The 22472-nt window shown below is 32.2% G+C and overlaps 1 protein-coding gene across 1 annotated transcript; it reads right to left on the bottom strand.

The window, feature by feature from the left end:
- Positions 1–939: 939 nt before the first annotated feature.
- On the bottom strand, positions 940–22413 carry LOC149555662 (ent-kaurenoic acid oxidase 2-like). Its single transcript, XM_089833672.1, has 9 exons — positions 22181–22413; positions 20880–21207; positions 20624–20773; positions 19306–19557; positions 19130–19216; positions 18883–18961; positions 18672–18778; positions 1375–1496; positions 940–1204 (listed from the first exon to the last, which is right to left on the bottom strand). The coding sequence occupies exons 1-9, from the start codon at positions 22411–22413 to the stop codon at positions 1114–1116; spliced, it is 1449 nt and encodes a 482-aa protein (XP_089689798.1). The 3' UTR covers positions 940–1113.
- Positions 22414–22472: the final 59 nt, after the last annotated feature.

Genomic DNA, 22472 nt, shown 5'->3' with positions numbered 1-22472 from the left:
AATGTCAATCTCGGCTGTTTCTAACTAGCTAGCTTAGCTTTTTGGGTTTTCTAGTATGCAAGCTTGTATTACAATATTTTAGACTATATCAATATGAAAACTATATTTAACATATCTTGTCTCAAAATCTATCTCAAACTGGGTTGATTTCTGGCAAGAAAATATTCAGTAGGGATTAACTAAAACACGTTTAACTTTGCCCAAGTTTAAAGGCAAAGATTTGGCACAAGAGAACAAGATTTCATGACAAATTAAGACTCCAAGAATTAAAATAAAAAAATGGGTACATTAATAAAATTAACATTAAATCATTTCTTTTTTAACACCTCCCAATGCATACAAGTTAGCATGTATACTCAAATTTAACTGTAAATTCAATTAATTGAGTCAAATATATTTAAATTCCCTATGTATAGGAAACCTAAGAAAGCATGGAACTGCTTAAATTTAGGCACTCATTTTTATATTATTATTAGACATTAAACCAACTTGGCTCCTTTGTGACTAACCCCTCTCTGGTTGTAACAATATGACCTTTGATTAGATTTTATTTTAGGATTAATGATTAACATTGTATGGTGGTTAGTTTGTGGTGTTCTTTGTATGCAGGAATGATAACCAAATGAGGTTGTAATCCTCGGAGTATAGGAGAAATGTAAACTTTAAAATCCATCAAGTATAAATGAAAGTATAATTTAAGATACCCATTTGTTTTTTTTTACCGGGGTATGCCCCTTTGATTCATGTATAATAAAGGACTATGGTCCCAGGCTAGACTGGAAGTTTTCTTTCTCCGTTCTTTCCTACCAGTGCCCATAAGAACAGAGACTTTTGTAATACTCATTAATTTAATATAATTTAAGGCTTTGGCCATTTACTAATCAAAAAATAATAAAAATACAAGTAACATACTATTTAAATATTACAACAAAGAACAGATTTGCTAAAATATCAAAATTAATATTTACAAAGATAAACAATATGCATATATATAAATTAAAAATTAGTCTTATCAAATATTTTAAAAATATATAAAAGGGTGGTTATCATATACTATTCATTGATTATCTAGAACTAAAGCATGCCATGGACATGCATAGATTTCATGTCTTTCTAAATATGGTTGAATTTCATTTTTGCACCATCTACTACCATTGAATGTGGTAGATGCTTTATCTTCGATTTTCGATTTTCAAGCTCCCACCTGCTTTCCAAAAAAAATTCTTAAGTTCCACAAACATTAAAACATCTTAATATAACGAATGAAAGAAAAAGTAAAACTATGCAATAAGCTATTGTCTAGTTTGAGAACTGAAGTTATAAGACATAGATTTTAGAAAATCAATATTTACAAGTTGGAAATTAGAAAATTACTTATAGTCGTTGGACACAAGATGTAAAAACATGAATAATTGCATTTTAGCAAGATTGCTTCCTGGGCACAATCTAGGACCAGAACCAAATGCATAATATGCTCCTGCCTTTGGCCTAGGTCCCTAAATAATAAGAAAAATACAAGAATTAGTTTTTTAAATAATAATAGCATATCCATTTGCATGCAAAAAGTAAAATGTGAATAGACAAAAGGTGATGCATTCACAGAGAAGATGGACAATCTAAAACCAAGACAATATCCATGAGTTACTATGGTTCTACATTACAATAATATGGAATACATTATTATAGAAGAATAAAAATAATATTGAACAAAATTGTGAAAGTGTAATGGAGAAGATAACTGGTACATAGTTTGACAACGATATATTAGCTAAAAGAAAAAACAAAGGTAAAAGTGTTACTAATTTGGTCTACTAAATTTATTGATCATCCAAATTAAACCAATGTCTACTAATTAAAATAAATTTTAATATTGAATCAACTCACTATTTAATAGTAGTTATATACTTGTCATGATATAATTACCATGTGATTGTTTGTAATTATAATGTTTCATCTTTTTGCAAGATCCTAAATACTACACATATATGCATCTAAAACCCTCTACAAAATAAATACATGATATTACATAAATTATTTAATAAATTGTGTTTATAATGGTAATATTCATAATTCTTTTTTTAATATATCTTGCACCCTCCACAAAATATAAAATGCTTATTTTAAATACTCTTTATGATTGTTAAAATTATGCACCTATAATTATCCCCCTTCACTTTAACTCATTTTAATTGGTTATCATTTTATATATTAAAAATAATTTAAATGCTATTAACAAGTAGCTTGTATGTGACCCAAGCCATACTTATTTTCCAAGTTGCACTAAATAGTAAGAATAATTTATATTATTCTTTAAATTTAAAATTAATTGTTTTAGTTGTCTGTATATGTGATTATTGAAGTTTTTCACTTTATCTTTGGGAATTTGTATAGATTGATTCTTCTGTATTTTTGTATTCAACCCTTGAGAATTTCTATAAAATGTCTTCTAATGAATATTTTTACTTAATCCTTGGAAATTTCTATAAAATGAATCATTCAAATTCATTTATGAAATATAATGAATACAAGGAGTATATTCTAGTGCTCACCACAAGGTTCAAGAAAATTATCTAATAGACTAGTGAACATATGATCTTTACTTGCATAATCATTTTTTGTATTTTGGAAAAATGATCTAGATTAGAAAGCTATATTTTTAAGTATATTTTAATATATTAATCTAACAATATCTATATCTCAAAGAAATTGATGAATCACTTGAAATAACCCAACTAAATTATATTTCACAATTAATTACTAAATAAACACTTAAATTTTTTTAAATTTTTTTTAAGTTAACTTTATTATATATTTAACATTTCAACTGCTTATTACTAGAATATTTGAAGCTAACTATGATTAATTAACCTATCCTAAGAGATTTATTTATAGAAGTAGTATATTAGTTTATATGTAAATGATTAGTAAACTCAACCAATCCCACCTTATATTTTACTTGAACAATTTATTCTATCTATTTAAAGTTTTTAGCTATAATTATTCTTAAAATTCATCTCAAGATAGTTATAATCATATATTCATTTCTATATTTTAATCATTAGTATTCCTTCCCTAACTAGAACACATAAACAATACTTATATCTACATGTTAATTATCCTTCTCATTTATTTGTATCTATTGGGCCTACTTTTAAATTATATGATAATAACACTATTTCTTTTGTATAAATTCAACTTTTCTCCCATCAGTCAGTCTTAACTCCATTCAGCTGGTAAATGCTAGCTACAACTTAACTAACCAGGATTAAGCAGATAAAAGAGACAAAGATAGAATCAGATAACACATTAATTATCTTATGGAAACCCAACTAAGGTAAAAACCACAGTGTGTGAATTGATCCTCACAAAGCTCACACTCTTCTGAAATGCATCCAGTCAAGAACTTGTCTCGATTAATAGACTAGGTGTCGTCTAGTTAAGGGATTTAGATAAGACCTCTGAAAGTCTTACTCAGTTAAGATAAACTTACTTAGAGGACTTCTGCACACAAAGTAATGTGTCATCCTATTAGGGGATTAAATACAAAATACTTGTTAGAGTCCACCCTCGATAAGATTTACTATTTTAATGATTATTAAAAAACATAGGGGATGATCTATTTAGAATAATTATTGTTATTTAGCATGAATATAGATCTCTTTGATACTCCTTGGACCTGTTTGCTACTTTCTCTGCTCTCCCTTGGCTTTTCAACTTAGACACAATCACATATGTTCTTGATCATTTGGCTACTACACACTTTATCACTTGTGTTTATTGGGATCATTGGCTTCTCCATGACACACTCTCTTTCTAACACTATTCATGACTTATCAATGTCACCCTTCTCACTCTGAGATTGCAATTATCTCAAATATGTGGCTCTCTTTCTATTCAATCTAAAATCTAACCTTCTTCCTTGAAGAACTATTCTATTTTGTAGTATTTACATTCTCTACTTCAAAACCCTAATACGTGAATTCAAATTTTGAATTCTCAAGCCTAATCCTAGCTTGTCTTCTCATAGTTTTCATGTGTTGTTCTTGTCAAATGTAGCATGTATAGATAAAAGTCATAAATATTTTGTGACCACAATGAATTTATCTATTGAAAATAATTCATATTTGAATTCTTTCGAATGTTCATGATGTGACAAAATCAACACTATTAAGTGAAATAATGAGTGCATTCTACCTTCTTTGTGATGTGGCATTCACGAGTGTCTTGATATTATCTTCCTCTTTGTAACTTGGCCTAACCATACTACATGACTATCGTCATTCTATATTGCCTATTTACTTAACATCATTCTTTGTATTCTTACTCACTTAACATGACTCTGTCTAAGTGGTTGTTCTTTATTATTGCCTTTGATGGAATTGAGCTTCACCTTTCTTTGATCACCTTTGTGAATTAGAGTTGCACATATGCTCAATGTGCCTCACCAATCTTGGATTCATACCAGTTGATGTTCCATCTTCACATTAACATCAATGGAAACATAGTAAAAATTTAATGTTTTAGTAACTCCATTAGTTAGTGCTTAGGCTTTAGAAGTTATGCCAATAATCTCCCCTTTTGGCATTGATGACAAAACCTAGGAAACACCTTGTTCAAACTTGATCGTGGCCTCTATGATTATTTCATGCTTAGTAGATATTTTCATGACTTTATCATATTCTTCACTCAAAATCTTCCCCTAAAATGATGCATCCACATCCTTTGATTGGTTTGAGTCATCTTTATGGGTTTACTTGGTTCTGTTGGACTTCTCCCTTTTGCTTCTTTCTTCCTATTCTCTATTCTTTATTGTTTCCTTTGGGCTTCTTCCATTCTTGTGATCTTCTCCTTTTGACCATCACTTATCTTCTCCTATTAAATTCTCAACTTCTCAATTAACTTATCCCCTTTTAATATTTCATCTTGCACCCCTTTTAATTCTCAACTTCTCCCCCTTTGATAACAATGCCAAAGGCACACAATATATTTATGTAATTGCTCCTCCCATGGAGTAGTCCCTATTGTTCATCAATCCATACATGTTATTTTGGTCATTTGTAGATCATGGATTGATTCCTTCTCTTATATCTCTACTTCAGGATTGATATGGGCAATACCCCTAACTTTTCTTGTATACTCAAAGGTATCCTTTTGAAGTTCAATTTTGTGGATATATCAGCTAGTTCTCTTTGGTTCACAATATTGCAACCTTACCTCTTTCTCTTGTAATTTCTCTCTTAGAAAATGATATTTTATTGATACATTCCTTTTCCTTGAGTGCATAACTAGGAGCTTTGATATGTTGATTGCACATGTGTTACCACTGTTGATAACCACATGTTCCTAATCCCTTCAAGAAGTTTTTTTATGCAAATAACTTGAGTGCATTTTATTGTTGCAGATATGAATTCTACTTCCATTTTTTATTGTGACATGTAGTTTTTCTTCTTGCTAGCCCATGCAACCACTCTTCCTCTAAGAAACAATGCAAAATCGATCATGTTTTTTATGTCATATAAGTACCTCCCCTAGTCAACATCAATAAAGAGACATAAAAAACTTATGCAATATTTGGTCTACTATGTACAACATAATACAATTTACTAATCATGAATTGGTAAATAGTTTCATTCACTTTAGGGATCTCATATTCTTTTGATAATTTACAACTGGTCACCATTAGGGTGTCTACAAGTTTATCTTTTTCCATGTTGAATGTCTTCAAAATCTCCTTTACATACTTTTTTTCCTTATGAAAATTCCTCCTTTTAGTTGGGAAACTTAAAGTCCAATGAGGAACTTGATCTTATTGATCATGGACATTTCAAATTCTCTCTTTATTGCTTCAAAAAATTAAATGTTCATCTTATCATCTCCTTTAAAGATGACATCATCTAAAAATATTTCAAAGATCAAAACACTAGCTCCTATTTACTTCTTTAGGTATATGTTGTTGTTATCGCTTGTTATTACAAAGACAATTTGTATCAAGTACGAGTGCATTCTCTCATACCATGGTCTTGGTTCCTACTTTAGTCCATACACAATTTTCTTTAGTTTGTAAACATGGATATTTCCTTCTTCATTCTCAATCCCTTCTAGTTGTTCAATGTACATTTCTTCTTCCATGGTATACTTTGAAGTTCTTGCATGCTAAGAAGGCTAGGAGTATCCTACCTCCTTCCAATCTGTGCATTACTGCAAACATCTCTCTATAGTCTACGCCTTCTTCTTATGCATATCCTTTGAAAACAAGTTTGACCTCATTTCTAACTACTTCTCCATCCTCATTCATCTTATTTATAAATACTCACTTTGTGCCATGACATTCTTGTATTTTGGCCTAGTCACCAAGGTCTATGTTTCATTCTTTATTATTTGGTCATTCTCTTCCTCCATGACCTTTCTCCAGTCTTTAACCTTGAGTGTTTCCCTTATAGCTTTGGGATCCATGTGTGAGAGAAGACATATTGCCTCTCTCATCTTTCTCCTTGTCATCACTCCAACATCCTTATCTCCAATGAACTGATTAGTTGAGTGGTTTCTTCTCACATATTTATCACTAGTTCTCCTTTAGTAGCCTCTTCTCTTGGTTCCTTAGGTTGAACTCCTTCTTCCCATGCTAGTAGAACTTCTTATACAACTTCTTCTTCCACTAGTACCACTTCCACTAAATCACTTATTGGAATGTATTCAAATAGTTTTTAGTCTTTTGGTTCCTTCTTGCTTTCCTCTTCATTCTTCTAAGAGAACTCATATACCTTTACACTAGCAGATTCTACAATTTTGTTTATCTAGAGTTTCAAACATTACTACACTTTTCTAGATTGGTAGAGTTTCCCAAAAAGACACCCTCAAAACTCTTAGGTTCAAACTTCCCTTGGTATTTGTTTGGTTTGATGTAACATTTTCTTTCAAATACCTTGAATTAACTCACCAAGGGCAAGTGTTTTAACCATAGTTCATAGATAGTTTTCTTTGTTCCTTTATTTACTTGTAGCCTATTCAAGGTGTACACAACTATACTCACAACTTCTCACCAGTAGATCTATGTAATGTTGTTCTAAATCATCTATGTCATGGTACAATCTATGATCATTTGGTTCCTTCTTTCTCCAAAAATATTTTGTTGTGATTTCCTAGGAGATGACATCTCCCTTTTGATCTCGTGCTCTTGGCAATAGCTCTCAAATTCTTGTGAGGTGAACTCACCTCCCTAGTCTGATCTCGGGCACTTCAATGCCTTACCAGTCTCCCTTTTAACCTTTTCTCTATAGGCCTTGAACATATGAAATACTCCTAACTTTTCCTTCAGGTAAACAGTCCATAGAAAAATCATCAATGAACAACATAAAATCTCTATTTCCAAATACACTCTTTGTCCTCATGGGAACACACAAGTCAGTGTGTACAAGCTCTAAAAATTATTCAAAGTTAAATGACTTGAAAAAAATCTTGAGCTTGCCAACTATCCTAGTTGACAGTCTTTATACATTACATTGTTAGGTTTAGTAATAGGAGGCAAGCCTCTTACACATTTCTTCTTTCCTACCTTAACAATGCTCTCAAAATTTACATGACATAACCTTCTATGTAACAACCAACTATTATCATTCTTAGCTACTACACATTTATTCTTAGAAATATTGAGGTAGAGAGGTTATCTCTTCTTTTTTCTCCCATAACATGTAGTCTACATGTCTTATCAAAGATTATCCAAGACCTTTTGTTAAACTCAAACTTATAACCTTTATTCATTAGCTAAGATAAACTTAGTAGGTTATACTTAAGGCCTTCTACTAGATGTATGTCTTCACAATTAATTGACTTATTTAGGGATACATTACCCTTACCTATTACCATACATGGTGAGTTATTTCTAAACTTCATAATTTCCTCTATCATAGGCTTCCACCTAATGAAATTTTCTCCCATCACCATACATATAGTGAGAGAAATCATTATAAATTATCCAATTCTTATGGATACCATTTTACTTATTAGGGCTCTCTTAATCCTTTCTTATGGTATGGAAACAAAGGATATTTCATCCTTATCTTCATCAGTCACACCCTCCTCAATAATACAAAATTGCTTCTTCTCCTTTCCCTTGGAGCTTGGCCATTTTATTTTGTTCTCCTTCTTAATAGGCTCTAGATGTTGTAACAATTGATTAATTATGTAGTGTCTTTGATTTTACACAAAATGTCATATCATTACCAGTCAGTGTATGTTGAGCTCACTCAGGCATTGAAGACAGTTTTCTGTGTCTACTGAGCATTCTAGAGTTTTCCTAGTTCAGAAGGCAATATCTATGGAGTTCACTCGGGTGTCATAGAAGAGGTTTGCAGAAGTTGAGTGTAAATCGAGCTCACTCAGTTAATGAAGGAAATATTGGATGGAACCAATGTTAATTGAGTTGACTTGGTTACCAAAGGAAATTTGCAAATATGCAGTGTTGATTGAGTTCACTTGGTTAACATAAGAAAATCATTTTTAAGTTAGTGTCTACCAGGTAGGATTGACTAACAAAGGATTTTCTTGTTTTGGCATATTAAGTTCAATTGAATTGTTTGTTGGTTCTAGCCGACTGAGGAGATGAATATTAATTATTCTAAGTTGTATTCTAGCCAACTTGACAATATGAAAGATATAAATATAAGGTCAAGTTGAGATTTAGAAAGTGTGAATGCATGGAAGATAATTGAAGATTTAATGATGCTAAGAGGAAGGAGATCATAAGGATAAGCAGAATATCCTTGAGAAGCTGAAAAGACACATTTGATCAAGAAGGATCAAGTATACAAGCCATAATTGAAATCTGTAATCAGAATTTCAATTGCATCAGAAATCAGGTCATGTCATTGTTACTCTCTAACCATTGTAGTAGTGATCAAAATCTCTTAATAGATTTGGTTTAATAACTATTTGTAAATCCTCTAACAAGGTGGCATTTCTATTGAGTTGTCTAGAGACCTCTAACAATGCCACTCCTAATAGGGTGATTAAATCCTCTAATAGGGTAACACCTAATAGTGTGTTTTATAACCTTTAATAGGGTTGGCTCCTAACAAGGCTCACTTCAGAAGAGTGAAAATTAGTAACTAGTTGCAACTAGTGGTTTTTCCCAAATTGGGTTTCCATGTTAAATCTTGGTGTCAAATGTGTTCATACTATTTCTCTTATGTGTTTGTACCTAAGTTAAAATAATAGTAATCATAGATAATATCTTAAGATTTGCATATTAAGTATTTTCCAATCATGTTCAGTGTTTACCAAGTTACAACATTTTCTATGTGTTTACCAAGAATCAATAGAGTTAAACTTTTAGAGTTTATTTTGTACTAACATCTAAGGGATATGGGATTTATTTTTTTAGTAACTGATTCACCTCTCCCCTCTCAATTACTCCTCTTATATTTCCAACACTAGACATCTAGCAACATGGTGTCATACCTTCTTAGAGTTAAAAAAAATTCAATGGAAGCTTACCTTTGTATTTCCCCTTAACTCCTATCATTCTTTTTGTGTACAAAGCCTCCAACTCTTCTTGTTCAACTTCTTCAACATAGAGACTCTCTAGGTATCTTCTATAGTTGGAAGTGCTTCCTTCCTCTCTTCCTCTCTAGGTTGCACTAAGTGCAATTGAGGCTTTGAATGCAACTTCAACCTTAGGTTAAATTTTGTCAAAGTTGCCCAGCTCAAATGCAATGAGCTTTCCTATTAAGGCATCGAGAGATACCTCCATTTTCTCTAACAACCTCAGTTCTTGAATGGTTGAGACCCTTATGGCATACTTTGGTAGAAAGGTTCTCAATGTATTTCTTACCACATCTTCTTCATGTAGGATTCCTCTAGAATCTTTGATGGTTATAATCATATCTTTCAACCTCTTTCCATAGGTTTCAATGTCTTTTCTACTCCCTGCATCCTCATCTTGTCATATTTTCCTCTTAGGATTTTAGCTTTAGCCTTTTGAAAATGCTTATCACTTCATATAGATGATTTTTAATCTTTTACCACATCTCATACACTTTTTCCAGGTCCTCTACATCTTTGTATTCAACACATGACAAAGTGTTGGCTAGAGCATCCATTGTATTAGTGCGAGTCTCCTTCTCCTTTACTTGATCTGTGTTGAGTGGGCTGACAGGTTCCATGTATTTGACCTCTACATGCCTCTAGTATGCATCTTTTGAGAGTTCTTAGATGCAACCACATTTTTCTACACCATGAACTATAGTTTTCCTTTGAAACCTTCAGTGCTCCTCTTTTAAATATATCTTTCTCCTCAAGTTGTTAGCCTATTTCCTTTAGAGGAATTGTGTTATGATAGCAATTATTGGTCTACACACAAATAAATTTATTGAGAGGGGTGGTGAATCAATTTAACTTTTCTCTCTTTATCCCACTGACTAGTCTTAACACCAATCAACCGGTACATGCTAACTACAACTTGATCGATGAAGATTAAGCAAAAATAGTAAAGATAAACATAGCATCACATAACATAGTTATTATATTGTAGAAACCCAACAAGGGTAAAAAAACCATGGTGTGTGAGTCATACCTCATTAAAATTGTACTCTCTTGAAGTGTGCTTGGTCAAGAGCTTATCTCTGTTAAACGATTAAAAGGATACTATTAGGTGTCACCTAGTTAAGGGATATAGAGACGACCTATGAAAGTCTTTCCTAGTTAAGAGAAACTTGGTTAGAGCACTTCTTAACACAAACTAATGTGCAACCCCATTAATGGATTCAATACAAAAGACTTATTAGATTCCACAATCAACACGATTTACTATTGTAGTGATTACAAAACAATAGGGGGAATGATATAACTAGAATAACTACTATTAATTACCTTCAATGTAGACCTCTTTGATTCTCCTTGGACATATTTGCTACTTATTTTACTCTCCCTCATCTTTGCAACTTAGACATTATCACATATGTGGTTGGCTTGCCTGACTACTGCACGCTTTGTCACTTGTGTTGATTAGGCTTACTAGATTCCCCATAACACACTCTTCTTTTGACACTTTCTATGACTTCTCAACATCACCCTTCTCACTCTAAGATTACACTTAGCTCAACTTTGTGGCTTTCTTTCTATTCATTCTACAATCTAATCTTCTTCCTTGAAGAAACACTCTCTTTTATAGTCTTTGTGTGCTTTGCTTCAAAATCCTAATCTGCAAATTCAAATTTCAAATTCTTGAACTTACTCCTATCTTGTTTTCTTATTTTTGTCATGTGCCATTCTGGTCAGATGTATATTCATGGATGTTTTGTGACCACAATGACTTACTCTACTAGAAATAATTCAAAGTTGAATTCTTTTGACCGTTCAAAATGTGACAATATCAACACCATTAAATGCAACTGTAGAAACTCAAAAATTGGCAAAGACATAAAAAACACAATTTTGATCAAAGGATGCAAATTAAGGATTAAATCAGAAGGAAACAAATGACTTTCAAATCATTCATTATATTAAGTAAAAAATCAATGAATCAATCAAATATCAAATAAAATGGGACCTAAATCATTTTAAAAGGAGGAAAAGCAATTCAGAAATCATTAAATGATTTTTTTTTAAAGGGAAAAAACAAAAAGATGAAAGTAAATGGAATAATAAATAAATCAACATAATCCATTTATCCTCTCAAAAGTGAAAATCCCTTTTTCCACATTTAAAAGAATTGAAAAATCCTCTTTTATCCTCACAAACTAAGTTCGTTGGACTTTTCCTCTTGGTTCTTTATGAGATATTTTCAGTTTCACCTCCATCCTCCAATCAAAGGTAAAATCTTGATTCTTACCCCAACCCCTTCTAAAATCCTATAAATAAGAGGGAGATTCAAGAGCAAAAGGACCCAAGTTTTAGGCATTTGCATTATAGGCACATTTTGAGTTATCATCTTTTAGCATTGTCATTATAGCAAGTTCATGTCATTTTGATAGCATTTTAGTTTTCTTTTCATGTTATTTAGTATCATTTTACCACATGTTTAGCTTATTTCATATTCATTTAATAGCATTCTAGATTTGGTTACACGCATATAGTTTGCATTTAGTCATAGGTCTTGCACACATTCTTGTAGATTTGCATTTTAAGCATACTCTCATTCTAGAACTATCACTGAGATGCTAGTCTAAGAGCATTCTTAGTGGTTGTAGTTAGGGAAACATAAGACATTCATAGAGTTTCCATTTTGACAATGATTTCTTGGGTTTAGTTTAGTTCATTGTCATTTTATCTGCACTCTACATTAAAGTCTCATGAATATGCGAATTCACTATGTACAACAACGATGAGTGAATTCTACCTACTTTTTGATGTGGAAGTAGCAGGTATCTTGCTATTAGCTTCCTCTTGTTGACTCAGTCTAACCATAATGCATGACTACAGGTCACTCTATCTTGCCTACATGATTGACATCATTATTTGTATGCTTACTCACTTAGCATGACTCCAGCTAAGTGGCTATCCTCTATTATACACCTTTTCTAACCTTAACCTTCACCTTTTTATGATGAACTTTATGAACTAGATTTGTGCATATGCTCAATGTGCCTCACTGATCTTGGCTTCATATCGGTCAACATTACTTCTTTTCCTTAACATCAATAACAACATAGTCATAACTAAATATGTTGGTAACTCCACTAAGTGGTCCTTAGTATTTGGATAGTTATGACAAAAAAACTTAGCACGTGGTGTTAGATAAATCCACTTGGGGTGGAGTTAGTTGTCATCTCATATCTCTTTATGTGTGAGATCCACCTTTAGAGCTCCTATCACATTATCATCCTCTCATTGTTACACATGTTGCATATATATTTTTTACAATAGAGGATGATCCATATTTGGTAGATGTGTGATTCCACCTTGTGTGAGTGATAGGTCACATGCATATCTCCTAGTTATCATGGATTGCCTATATATTTAGGTATATCTAATTTTTACTCATTGATTTTGTATCCATTATAATTTGATTAAATATTGGACCAATCTATTACTCATATCATTTTGTCTCTGATAGTTGTGTAATTAATTGATCTTCTATATCTTGGCATTTTCATTTTTTGCCTTATGAAAACTCTTAGATGGTATCAAAGTCATAGGAGTATATCCATTAAAGATCTATTTGCTTTAATTTTTGAGGGCCACAATTTAGATCCAGAGGTGTAGTAGTTATTGGGAGCATCTAGACCAAGATCTAACTTTGTCATTGTGTCTAGGTGGTAATTTTGACTATAAATTTGCCTATATTGGGAAAAAGTTAAATATAAGGCAAAAAAAAATTGCAAAATGGGCTTAAGTAGTCCGATTTGTAATTAAGCATGATTAATTTTTGTCATATTTTCAATTATTTTTATTTTTTGATCTTTATTTCCATTTTTTTTTCTATTTTTGGATCCACATTTACATTTATTTGTTCAAATATTTTCTACAAAATTTGGAGTTTTTTTGTGGGGAACCCACTTTGGTTTTTTATTGGAGATTATTAGTGCTTGCAAAATATCTAAGATCATTAAACTATAAAATCAGAGTGGCATTGTTAGTTTGTATAGGTGGTGAGATCGTCAATGAGATTTAGGCACCCATCTCTAGGTGTAGAAACACAAGTGTCATACCACATAATCGACAATTTGATACAATTCAAGCTCCACACATTTGGCAACATACACATCAACCATATATGAATCTTGAGTCACTATGGAAGGTTTCACTCTATACAATGATGAGTACCTTGTCCTAATCAATGTGGGACAAACATCTTTGTTGAATGAGTTTATATTCGTGTAGACATTAATTGCAATTTGACTCATTCAACAAAATACACATTGTGGAATTGCAATTGTCACATTACATTCAAGTATAATGCAAAAATACCTTGTTCATCAACTAAACTTATTCTAATGATGCTATCTAAACTACGTCCAACACAAAATTTTATTGCATGTTGGATAATTCTCTTAGTGCTCCCCTCTACAAACCAACTCTACTTTAGATCTATCACACTTGGAGGAAATAGGTAACAATCACATATCACCATGTGGCAAACAATAGTATGTCTAGTTACCTTATACCTATGACATGCATCAAAAAATCCAACAAATCATGTCCGACACATAGCTTCCTCTTATTCACTAGTGGACACATTAGTAGTCAGATCACCTAGCCAAATTTTTTTTGTCTAATGTCAATTATTTTGGATGATTAACTTTGATATTCATTTGGATGACATTGGGCATTGTTTCCTTTGTTCTAATAGTCATATGACCATAAATTTTAATTAGGTGGTTGCACAAACATTTTGTTATGTTAAATTTGGTGGTCATTTGACCATCATAACTAGTCATTTGAGTATTGTTGTGACATTCATTTGACCAACACATTTAATCTTACAATTTTATTAACATTAGTAGGGTGTTGAGAATTTGGACCCCTCACCATATGCAGTTTTGACTTGGTAGTCCAAATTTGAGAGGTCCTAACTTGATCATATATGATCCAAATTGAGTACCCTTTTTATTTTGGATAGAATATCTTGAATTTTAAGTGGTGGTATTTTTGTTTTGGAAGACAATTTTTGGTGACTATACCGATCCAATCCTTGATTTTGCAACTTTGGAGGCTTCATTTGAGCTAATTGAGTCTTTTTTTTTTGGTGGGGGGGAGGTTTGTCACTTGTACACTTGTGCCTATTTTTCTCTAGTTCTCTTTCATTAATCCATTATAGGTTCTCTTGTATTTCCACTATTAACTCAACATAACTATGCTACATGAATAGATAAAATATGGAGTATATTAATGGTAAATGGTTTTAATCATTGTGTTGATGGTAGAATTAAAGAGCCCATTGATGATGAGAATGCAGATAAAAGATGAATTACCAAAAACTCAAAGGCTATAGGTATCTTGAGATCATATTCTCATGATGATATCTTATATCACATCTCAACCATCAACAATGTAAAGGAATCTTGTGATAAACTTATAGAGCTATGTGTTAAAGTTGATGAGGAAAAGGGGTACTCAATTGAATTTGATCTTGTCAAATTGGATCTTAGGAACTTTGACTCAATTGAAGACTACATCAACAAATCCAATTATTATAGAGCACAACTTAAGTATTATGGTAATTTTAGGAGGGATCATAAGTCAATCCATCATCTTATTCAAAATATTTCTCTCAAATATGAGGCTTTTGTTTCAAGTTACAATAATCATAAGTTGACCATGGGAAGTGCCTTCACAAAGACTTCTTTTAAATCATTTATAGAAATGTTGGTCTTAGAACAAGAAGAATTAATAAGTATGTGGATTCTAAAGTCTTTAAATTATATTAAATTGGTGACTAATCAAGGGAATCAAGGAAAAGCAATGCAAAAGCAATGGAAGGCAAAATCACAATCTAACATACAACAAGAGGAAATCATACAAGAAAGAGTTTCTCACTTGTGCATATTGCAAGAAGAATTGACATAAAGAACACTATTTCTACATGATTGATATTGAAAAACTCAAAAATCTTCTTTACAAGAATAGAAAAAGTTCGATCTTCAAGAATAACTACTTTATCCTCTTCTTCACATTCAGATTTGATAAAGTAAGGGATCACAAAAATGATAAGGGAAAAAGTTAAGCCTTAATTTCTACCACAAGTCATGATTTAAGGAGATGAATTCTAGATTGAAGAGCTTCTTATCATATGGCATTTTTATAGTTTACTTTTTCATCATTTGATCCTTATCATATGTGACCAATTTTGATGGGCAATCATGTAGTTAAATGAATTTGAGTAGGAAAAAAACATTAATAAGGGGGAGGGAAACTTCAAAGATGTGTTGTGTGTACCTCACCTAACTCATAATATCCTTGTTACAGGATAGGGTTTCCATTACACAAAAAGATTGACCTACCAATGCATGATACAACCATGGGACTTATAGAACACATGAGGTGGTTAAGACATGTCACAAATTTTGGATGGGAATGTTGGCAATTTTTCCAACCACTCCCCCCTCCCCTTTCAACATTACTCGAGGAGATTTGAAATTGTGACCAAGCTCTAATACCACTTTTTACAAGCTAGCGTTGTCATTACACTAAAAGATCAACTTGTCAATGTCCAATACAACCACTAGAATTATAGAATACACGAGGAGGTTAAGCCATTACATGATTCCCAAAGGGGAATACTAATGATTAGTTGAACACTCCTCTCTTTCTTTCAACTCACTAAATGTGCAACAAGGAGGACTGTGGAATTCACACATAATTTAGTTATTATCAAAGACTTGGAGAGTATAGATATCATTGCTAGAGGAGTAGTTGATCATGCATCTTAGTTATATTACTTTGTAGACTTTTCTCATGATGATGAGAATGATTCTTCAATAGATTTTGAGCATACTTCCAATGTTGATTCAAACTTTGAGAACTTTGGCTACTTGAGCTTGGGTATTCTTAAATGTGATCTTGAGTTCTTGATCCATAAATTCTTTCTCCTCTCATTGAGATCATTTCTATTGTTGTTCCTGATGATGCTTCCATTCATACAACCATGGGTTCAATTGATTCAGTGGAACAAGATAAATTCCTTGCCTTCCAAATACATTTCCATGGGATGACTACTTAACAAACATTGTAGGTTTGTTTGTGGAGTCCTACATTGCATATTTGGTAGACACTATTGTTGGAATTCATCTTCTCTTTGGTGAAGATGATCCTTTTTTGTAAGGAAGACATTGACCCTCATCTTCATTCTCTACTTGATAATTCTTTCAAGGTTGACATGATGGTGGATACTTTGATACAATAGATGAAGGAGGTCACTTTATTTTTAGAGGAGACACTTGAGTATTTGAAACATGCTCTACATTCATCTACAATTGATCTTGACTTGTCCTTTTTAGCATAGTGGCCTACTATACATGATTTGGAGGAGGCACCTTTTGGTATTGACACGGGGTCACTTGAGTAAGTTTCAAAGATTCCATATATTTTGAGGTTTCTTTCTACATATTGGAGAGGCTTCATTGATGCACCTTTGGTATTGTTTCTTTGTAAGGGGAGGAGTGTTGTTCTACACCCGTGGATAAATTTCTACATCAAGCCTATAACATCCACCACATGTGTACATTATATATTGGGGGGGGCTACTTGGTCTCTCTTCCACTTCTTCAATTTTTTTGGCCATGAGATTTTTTGTCTTTCTCTTCTTTATGAGAGATTGTATTGCTTTTGTATATTGTACATGGGTACCTAATATGGTCTAGTAGTCAGGACCCATTATGCATTTTCATCTAGCATTATGAACTTAAGTGTATTCCCCTAATTTGCACGTGGGGGAGGGTGTTGGTGTAATTAAATATTCACTAATTACACTTTACTTAAGTTTACTTAGGATAATGCATTGCATATTAGCTCTCATGTAGACATATAAGATTTTCAATTCAATGTAGCACATGGTGTTGAAGAAATCCACTTGAGCTAGAGTTAGTTGTCACCTCATACCTCTTTATGTGTGAGATCCACATTTAGTGCACTATCACGTTATCATCCTCTCATTGTTGCATATTCTTTATTGTACATTGGAGGATGATCCACCTTGGGTGGACATGTGATTCCACCTTGTGTGATTGATAGGTTATCTCATGATTGAATTAAGAAAAACATATTTAACATGCATTGCCTATATATTCAAGCACATCTACTTTGTATTTATTGATTTGGTATCCATTATTATTTGATCAACTATTGAATCAATCATTGATCATATCATTTTTTCTCTCTTATTTGTGCTATCAATTGAACTTCTAGATCTTGGTATTTTCATTTTTTTCCTTGTGCAAATTCTTACAAATTATAATGGATAAATATAGTGAATCTTACCTAGAGTGACATATTATAATTCTCCTACTATGAGCCAAATTAACATAGATTTTATGGAGTTGTGTGCAATATCGACTATTGTAGTAAGAGCATTATTCATTAGATATCATATTACAAGCTCTAATCTATTTACACACCATCATTATATCATGACTAAGAACACTAATATCATTATCAAATTGACATCACTATCTTAGGCACCTATATGCTTTCTTATGATCTTTGATCTTCGTTCATTTTTTTTAAATCAATTCGTCTAGGGGATTTTCCAACGTAGTATAAATTATTACTTAGTGATTTCCTAAATAGTGTCTTGCAACACCACCCCACTATGACATCTGAACATCAATGTAAAACATATAAATATAGCAATCTTCAATTTTCCTAATTCATTTTTGTGGTTCAAGCTCAAGACAATATCCTAAGTTCAAATTTATAAATGTAGATCTAGAATAAAGCAACCTATAGTTAAAATATTTGAGGCATTTTTCTAGGTTGGGAAATGTTTCGTATGCACTGTTAAGTTATTTATAGACATTTATTCTTTCATCCTAGTTTTAAACTTTCATTTATTAAATTCTATAATTTTAATTTTACATTGACTATTGTAATCCCTACTCTAACTTCAAAATCTCATTTAATTATATTAAAGTCTATTTATTTCTATCATGTAAAATAAGCGCTTTAAACTATCATCATGAAAACTCCTTGATTAAAAAAAAGAAATGGCTACTAATTAATAATATAATTATACTTACATCCCATCTTTCAGGCTCGAATTCTAGAGGGTTCTCAAAGTATTGAGGATCAACATGATTAGTTCGCAACCAAATTATGACCTTCCATCCTTTAGGAAATATGTAACCTAATAATAAATTAACTTTAGTATTCTATTTACATAAAAATATAGAAGATTATTGAAAAATGAATAGTATCAATAAATGAGAAAACAAATAATAAAAGTATTACCATTGAAATTAGTATCTTTTGCTAAAGTTCGAAACACAAAAGATGATACATGAGAAACCCTGATTACTTCATCAATCACCTGCACCAATATGTAGACTAAATAAATAGAAAATCAACTCATTTGGATCACACCCATTAGAAAGTACTAAGCGTTGTCACTCAAGAGAGAATACTATTAGATAAGTTATAAAACGCTTTAAAATGTGAGAGAATTCATAAAACGCTTAAAAGTGTTTTTCAGCACAACCTTTGAAGTATAAGTCATGTTTTTAGTATCGTCATAAGTTAGGTGCTCATCTTTGCCTTTCTTCTCTTTGATCAACTTATTTTCCTCCTGAAATAAAAATATATTTTTTTGTTAAAATATGGTATACTTTTAAGTTTCTGTGAAAGAAAAAACCATTAAAGAATGTTTGTTCTCACCCTTAGTTTATGGAGAACAGAGGGATATTTTGCCAAGTAATAAAGGGCCCAAGTGATTGAAAGAGATGTGGATGCATAACCAGCTAAGATAAGTGACACCATATTATCTAAAATTTCCTCATCACTCAACTTTTCTCCGTTGGAATCCACAGAGTCCATCAAATTTTGAAGGAAGTCCTCCTTCATGATGCTCTTACGTGCCCTTCTATCATGCATTTCAGATAATATAATTGCTGACAATTTCTTCCTACACTGCACCCATTCAATACTTCAGAATAAGATTTGAAAAACCAAACATCTATGCAACAACGAAAATGAACTTTTATCTATAGAATTGATTTGAGCTTTTTTAATCTTGGATAGGTACTTGATCTCCATAGAGGTGCTTTGTACGCGCGTGGAAGTTATTCAAATAGTTTTCCATGCACTCAGTTCAATGAAGAATTTGTAATTTTCGTTAAAAAGTACATCAGTTATATTTTTTATTAATGTAGGCTTATTTTATCTCTGTGAAGCTAATTTTAGCTTGGAGACTTTGAGTCACCAGATGATTATAAATTAGAGTATATGGAGGAGGAATTATACAAGTTGTGAGGAAGAGAATTTTAGGTGAAATTAAAGAAGCGGAAAGAACATTTCAGCAAGGAAAGCATAGGTTATTCTTCTTGTAGATAGAAATTGCTATACTTTCTGTTGTGAACTTTTAGATTTTTTGTAAGACAGTTTTTGTCACAAATAAATTTGCACAAATTGAGAGTGAGTGTTTGGACAGAGAGAGAAGATTGTGAGGCTGAAGTTATCTATGTAGAAGTGTTGTGGCAATCTTATAATCTGTTGTATGAGTTAGTACTCTAAAAAGGTGTCGTTGCAAGTCTTCCCACTTTATACTTGTGTTATTGGTTTCAATTTTTTGTTGTTTTAAACTAGAACATTAACTGCTACAAATCAGATAAATAAGCGATATTCTTCTTTCTATTTTGCATAAAAAAATTAAGTAGTTAATCTATAATGAGATTATAAAAACTAAAAATTTTGTCAGTTAATTTTTCTTATAACAACTTTCTTACAATTTCAATTGTATGTAACATAAAAAAAAAGAAATATTGAAATAATTATATGGCCATCAAATTTAAATTCAACTGTGTTCAGATTTTTGTTCAGTTGTAAGCTAGGCTTTCCCCTTAATAGGCTTAGGTTTAGCTCTGCTTTCTATCGTACACAATTCAAAACTATAACTCTCAAAATTTCACAAGGAAACTATAATGTACTGTAATTGTGATCTGAAACTATTTGAGAACTGAAAAGAAGAAAATAATACCTTGACAGCAGAGTTGAATGCAGTGCCTGGCAAGTTAATGGGCTGAGCTCTAAGTCCAGCCACAAGTCCCGTGTATAACCTTCGCATCTCTTTTAACATTGGAGCACTTTGAAAACTGAATAGCAATCTACATATATTACCAAATTGCACCTAAAACAGAGGACCATCATATTATCATTAGGTTAGAAAGCTTGTATTGAAGTATCTCAATTGATCTCATGAGTTTAGGTGGCTTCAAAAAAGAGTTTTCTTATACCTCATTGACTTCATCGTAAGCAGTGATTGCACCCTTGAGAGCCCAATTATTAAGGGCTTCTCTTAATGAGGGCTGTAAGGTTATGAACATTCTCCTTAATGACTCTGGACTGTTGATGGCTTCCATCACATAACGCCTGATTCGTTTATGTTGAGCACCATCCACCATGCCAATTGAATTAGCCCCTATCACCTGAGGAGAAGGCCAGCCAGCAGTTACACTGTCACTCTCTGTTCCACTTGTCATAAATTTGTTGGCCTCTGGAGAGCATGTTATGATAGCAGGGGACCCAAACAAATGGGTTCTGTAAACCCCAGTGTCCCCATATCTGGAATGTAAAGTCACATTCGTATGTTAATCCCCTCGGTACCATTTTTTAATATATTGTAAAAAAATATATAAATTAAAACCCATCTTTGTATGCTCAGTAGACCTTATATATTGAATTTCAAGCATAAAGAAGAAAATCAGTATCTCTATTTGGGAAAAAAATTTAAAATGATAACCAATCTTTCTGTGTCAAACATACCTTAATAAATTTACAATATTTGGAATGGAAAGATATATATCTATTGTGATATTGCTATAAGGATTCAATTGTGTAGTTTTTTGAGTCAAATTCATTGACTCATGTTTCATGAGTAGTGCCTGGCACGACCCTATCTTTCATGAGAATAAATAAAACGCTTAGTACTCATTGAATCTAGGTGACTGACTACTAATGAAACACTAAATCGTTTGTGCAAAACACTACTCATAAAACACTAGTCAATGAGTTTGACTCAAAGAACTGCACAATTGAATCTTGATAGCAATATTCCAATTTGATTCCTATAAGAAATATCTCTTACTTATATACATATGTCAATCCCCTATTTAACCCACCTTTGTGTGCTCAACACACATTAAATATCAAGTATAAAAAAAGAAAGAAATCTATAATATCTACAAATGCAAAGTTAAATACATATGTTAATCCCCTGTTCTTTTCTGTTTGTCACTGAATGAAAAGTTAAATACATATGTTAATCCCCTGTCCTTTTCTGTTTATCACTGAATTTTTTTATAAGTGAAAACTGAGAACCTATCTGTGTGTACCCAGCAGACATTATCAAATTCAAGCATAAAGAAGAAAGGAGATTTACAATATCTGTAATGCAAAATTACATGCATATGTCAATTCTCCCTCTACTTTTTTTATAAAAGAAGGAAAATCTATCTTTGTGTACCACTGTGCCATATCCCAACATACTTCATTAAATTTCAACCATAAAGGAAAAAAAAAGAGTTTTACAAATTACCTAGCAATTCTCTTCCATATGAAATCATCAGGCCTCTTTGCAAACTTGAAACACCATAGAAAGTCCAGCAACTCTCCGATGAGAGGCCAACCCATATGACCAGGAGGAAGCTTTCTGCCATTTTTGGAAGTTAAATGTGGGTAACAGTATCTCCACTCATTGAAGGATCTGAGCACCCATATGACCAGTGGGAGAAGACCCAATCCAAGTCCCACTGCCCACATTGTATCCATCGGCATTGATTTCAAATAAAATCTGATTTGTGGAAAACATAACTAGTGCTCTACTGCTA

This window comes from Cupressus sempervirens, chromosome 5, assembly GCF_028749045.1.
Source record: "Cupressus sempervirens isolate cs-2001-9-10 chromosome 5, ASM2874904v1, whole genome shotgun sequence".
In the NCBI taxonomy this organism is placed as follows: Eukaryota; Viridiplantae; Streptophyta; class Pinopsida; order Cupressales; family Cupressaceae; genus Cupressus; species Cupressus sempervirens.
This window is presented reverse-complemented; position numbering and strand designations above follow the sequence as displayed.

Excerpts from the sequence above, each read along its gene's own strand:
- LOC149555662 (XM_089833672.1), bottom strand. The coding sequence starts at position 22,413 with ATGGATACAATGTGGGCAGTGGGACTTGGATTGGGTCTTCTCCCACTG. Across the intron at positions 19,217-19,305 it reads CTGTTCTCCATAAACTAAGG|GAGGAAAATAAGTTGATCAA; the intron begins GTGAGAACAAAC and ends TTTTTATTTCAG. Across the intron at positions 1,205-1,374 it reads CTTGTGTCCAACGACTATAA|GTGGGAGCTTGAAAATCGAA; the intron begins GTAATTTTCTAA and ends TTTGGAAAGCAG.